A 4,312-nucleotide genomic window follows, 5' to 3' on the forward strand; every position below is an offset into this window, starting at 1 on the left:
GTACCAACCCTCCCTTGTTGCATAGATTGAAAAGCTATAGAAAGAAATCATGAAGAGCACATAGGATCACCCCAACTACATTAGGGAAGGCTTAGCATGGTTTGGATTGATAATCAAAGGGTTGGTTGATATCATAGGAACGGGCTGTTAGAACGTAGGAGGAAGAGTAAAACCCTAATAAAAGGGAAGGGGGGGAGGAAATGGGGCACAACCTGAAGTCTACATGCACAGGAGCAAAACAAATCATAAACTTAACCAGGGTTGGATGAGGGTTTAAAGGTCTCCCGTCTTCATCCTCCTGAGTCCTCCTCAGCAAAGTAAATCGCCTCGCTTCGTCGGTCCATCGCCGCAACTCACACTACGCCTGCTTGTCCAGTTTTCCCGCATCTCCTCTGAGAGTGAGAGAGAGAGAGAGAGAGAGAGAGAGAGAGAGAGAGAGAGAGAGCTCTCCTGGCTATGGCGTCTTCCAGAGCGCATTGATCCTGCACCGGAATCGTTCCCTTGCACGTCCTTGTTTCAGTCCCCATGGCCTCGCAGAATTTCTACCACCTGCTCGGAGACGACGAGAATGACGATCCCTCGGACCTCCTTGCTCGCGCTAACGCAGCAGCAGCCGCCCCTCCAACGAAGGTCCTGCCTGCGTCAGATGCTAGCGGCAAGAAGCAGCAGCAGGCGGCCCCTGCTGCCAAGCTTCCGTCCAAGCCCCTTCCTCCTGCCCAAGCTGGTAAGAGCTCTCTCAGGAGTGTGTGTATCTGTGAACAAGGGATTTTTCTTTCTTGTTCTATTGGTGAAATTCTGGACGTTTGATCTGCTCCTGGCCGCACGCTGCCATTATTAGTCAGTGCTGCGTTGACTGTTTTGTAGAAATTGAACGTTATCTGAAACCCGTACAAAATGACATCTTTAAGAAATTATAAGCCTGGTTAACACGATGAGTATCCTCTCATTCATTCTCGTGTTTGGTGTCTGAGGATATAGCTGAAACATACTGTCGTCATACTCTAGTTTGAACTGCGAGCATTTGTGATTTGAGCTATAGCTGGTTTGAAACTATATGCATATTTGATTTGAGGTTGTAATGGTCTTGATTTTAGCTGTAATTTTTTTTTGGGGGTGGGGGGTTTTGTGCATTTATTGGATCCTCGCTCAATGTGGGCTCCTCCCTCAATGTGGGCTGTTCAATACGCTGTTACTTTCTGTCCTGCATTTGTGCCTCAAAGTGCATTCCATGCATGATGATGGTTTGAACTTCTTGATATGTAAATTTTTTGTAGCAATCACTCACTTTGTTGATTGGATTTTTGTTGATATTCATTATTTTCCACATCTTCAAAGTGGTTTAGTCTAAGCTTCTGTAGTGCACATAAATTTGCAGTAAAAGCCCAGGCTGATGGAAATAGGGGCAGAGGTGGTCGCGGAGATCGAGGGGGAGGTAGAGGAAGCTATGGAAACAGGGGAAGAGGATATGAAGGAGGGTTTGGTAGAAACCCTGGATATCAAGGAGATCAAGGTGGTTATGGTGGTTACAATGACCAAAGGAGGAGTGACAATGGTTTTCAAGGTGGTAGAGGTGGATATCAGAATGGCACATTTGCTATGAATGGAGACTCAGCAACTTCATTTGAGGAAACAGGAGAAAATAGCCACCCAAATGAAGGTGGGCGTGGACGTGGTCAGGGCCGAGGTCGTGGTCGTGGGATAGGTTTTACTGCAGATGGTGAAGACCGCCCACGGCGCCGTGAATATGATCGACGAAGTGGAACTGGTCGAGGGTATGCTTTTTTGTTTTTGCAAAGGATGGAAAGCATTTGTGTGCTGCACATAATGCCTTGATCTTCTGGGCCCTTAAGTGGTCAATTGTCAGTTTGTCTTGACTTGTGTCTAACATCTTCGTAGTTGAGATTTTAGCATTCTCATTGTTATGCACTTCCTTCTGCATGATGTCTACAACATTTGTGTTCTGTCATTACTACTTTAAAACATGCTGTGATGTGTGTCCTGCAGCCTGCTGCTGATAATAGGGAGTATCTTTTGTCCTTTGGAAGCTCAATTGTGAATTTGATTCTATGGTTTTATATTGGTTTTTGTTGGAATGAGATCTTTGATCTTCTAGGTCCTTAAGCTGTCAATTTTTGGTTTGTCTTGACCTGTGCTCTAACATGTTTGTGGTTGAAGTCTTAGCATTCTTGTTGTTGGATGTATTTGACATTTAGGTTTCGTCATTACTGCTTTAAAACATGTTGTGATGTGTGTCCTGCAGCCTGCTGCTCATTACTGAGAGTGTCCTTTATCCTTTGGAAGCTCAATTGTGTTTTGGTTTGATGGTTTTATGTTGGAACTTGTAGGAATGAGATTAAGAGAAATGGTGCTGGCCGTGGCAACTGGGGCACTGAACTTGAACAGGATGCTGTGCAGTAAGCCTTTAGTCCGAGTTTGCTATATTTTGTCGATGTGCTAAAATTTGCCCATTCTGATTTGCATAGCCAAATTCTGCAGTAGCACTTTCTCAAGGTGTTAGATTTTTGACCAGGGATTCTGCAGAGATAACTGCAGGTGAGGAAGATAAGACCATTGTGGATGATGTTCCTGAAAAGAAACTTGGAGATGAGACACAAATGGACCCTGGAAATAAGGATGAGAAAAAAGAGGAGGAGGAGGAAGATAAAGTACTCCAAATTACTGGTTTTTTTTGTATCTTTTCCTTCCTCTCACAGACAATCTGGCTCTAAGTGCATAACTTGTCTCTTGTATGATGCAGGAGATGACACTTGATGAATATTTCAAGGTCATGGCTGAGAAACGAAAGCCGTTGGAAGCTCTCAAAGGGCAGGAAAGGAAAGTTACTATTGACAAGGACTTCGAGTCTATGCAGATAGTAGAGAAAAAGAGTCAAGTTGATGATTTTTTGAAGTTGGTAAGTTAACCTATATGTAGTTATCTCACTTGAAGGTTTATTTTTGTGATAGTCGAACTGATTTCATCATATACTTCTACAACTTTGCAGGGTTCCGATAAAGATAAAGCCAAGAGAAAAGAGGTCCTAGACAAGGAGGAGAGAATTAGAAAGGTGTTTTTCCTGCTCCTTTTTCAGTAACATTATCTTACTGATTTCATGAGTTCTGTTTTCTAACTAACTTTTATGCTGTTACTCTTCTCAAAGCCCGTCAGCATCAATGAATTTTTGAGGCCTGCTGAAGGCGAGGAGTACTACAGCCCAAGTGGTAGGCGTGGCCGTGGTGGCCGTGGCCGTGGTGGGGCTAGGGGTGGTTTTGGAGGTGGTTTTTATTCAGGGCAAATGCTTGCGGCTCCTCGAATTGAGGATCCCGGTCAGTTCCCTACATTGGGTGCAAACTAAAGTGAACAGACTCCTCACTGTTGCAGTTGAATTTTATGCCCAAACAGATGGTCCAAACTCAACCAAGGACATCTTTTGGTACATTTTTAACTGCAAGAAAGATCTGTCTAGTAAGCTCCATCTGAAGGGAGTAAAGGTTTGCATCAACTCCACTTCTGAGTGTTATTTCCAACTGTATGGTGAGATGTGTTGTAGACTTTCCTCATAAGTTTAGGCTCGATTTCTTACTCTTGAGAATGTGAAACGAGTTGCAAGTGATTTAATTAACTGGTGCAACTGCGATAATTGTACTGTTCTCTTCTTTTCTGTTCACATCATGATGTGTAGCTTAGCTTCAACTTCTAATGATAGTTGAGTGCTGAGGTGGTCTGAAGGGGTTTTGCCATCTTGTGAAATTTCACTTCATTGTGGCGGGTTCTTGCAAATGCATAATGTTTGTACTTATGTGAAGTGATGCTAAGACTCTGAAAATAACCATTGAGTAATGTGTTCAGGAGTCCATGCTGACCTTTTGAAGTCAAGGACTTGGGAAAAGGTCTCATGTTTCAATCCAATGTTTGAGTTTCATATTAGCACTCCTTCACAAACCGACTAGGATCTGATTCCTCCAGTAGCCCAGAGCTAGGGAAATTACGCGTAAATCATGACCCTCAGAGTAATCAGTTCTTTAGATATAAAAATTGTATTAAGCAGTTGTAAAATTGTAATAGATGGTTATTTTAGAGTAATTGTAGGTGCCTGTATTTTGCAGTGTTATGCAGTGACATGGTGCTTATGTATTCTTTGGAAGCGTTTGAGAGTTACTTTTGCTAAAGCTTTTCTTCAGTGGCTTTAGAGACGTAGCTGGCACATCCAGTAGGAAACAATGTTGTGTATTTTAATTTTGAAACTATGTGAGGTGTGTACAGCTAGTCCAGTAGGATATTGTCCATATTGCACTTGCAGAGGGGGAGATCT

At 43.1% G+C, this 4,312-nt stretch overlaps 1 protein-coding gene across 1 annotated transcript; it reads left to right on the forward strand.

Moving 5' to 3' along the window:
- Window positions 1-271: 271 nt before the first annotated feature.
- On the forward strand, window positions 272-3,582 carry LOC148037022 (RGG repeats nuclear RNA binding protein A-like). Its single transcript, XM_087675962.1, has 7 exons — window positions 272-724; window positions 1,376-1,772; window positions 2,346-2,414; window positions 2,531-2,666; window positions 2,759-2,914; window positions 3,005-3,067; window positions 3,161-3,582. The coding sequence occupies exons 1-7, from the start codon at window positions 526-528 to the stop codon at window positions 3,353-3,355; spliced, it is 1,215 nt and encodes a 404-aa protein (XP_087532088.1). The 5' UTR covers window positions 272-525; the 3' UTR covers window positions 3,356-3,582.
- The last annotated feature ends 730 nt before the right edge of the window (window positions 3,583-4,312 follow it).

The sequence above is a fragment of the Lygodium microphyllum genome, chromosome 4 (assembly GCF_053477565.2).
Source record: "Lygodium microphyllum isolate KBCC chromosome 4, Lygodium_microphyllum_v1.1.10, whole genome shotgun sequence".
NCBI classification, from domain to species: Eukaryota; Viridiplantae; Streptophyta; class Polypodiopsida; order Schizaeales; family Lygodiaceae; genus Lygodium; species Lygodium microphyllum.

What these genes read in the sequence shown, in the direction of transcription:
- LOC148037022 (XM_087675962.1), top strand. Translation starts at nt 526, where the DNA reads ATGGCCTCGCAGAATTTCTACCACCTGCTCGGAGACGACGAGAATGAC. An exon ending in TTGATGATTTTTTGAAGTTG is followed by an intron (nt 2,915 to 3,004) that starts GTAAGTTAACCT and finishes ACAACTTTGCAG; the next exon opens with GGTTCCGATAAAGATAAAGC. An exon ending in AGGAGGAGAGAATTAGAAAG is followed by an intron (nt 3,068 to 3,160) that starts GTGTTTTTCCTG and finishes CTCTTCTCAAAG; the next exon opens with CCCGTCAGCATCAATGAATT.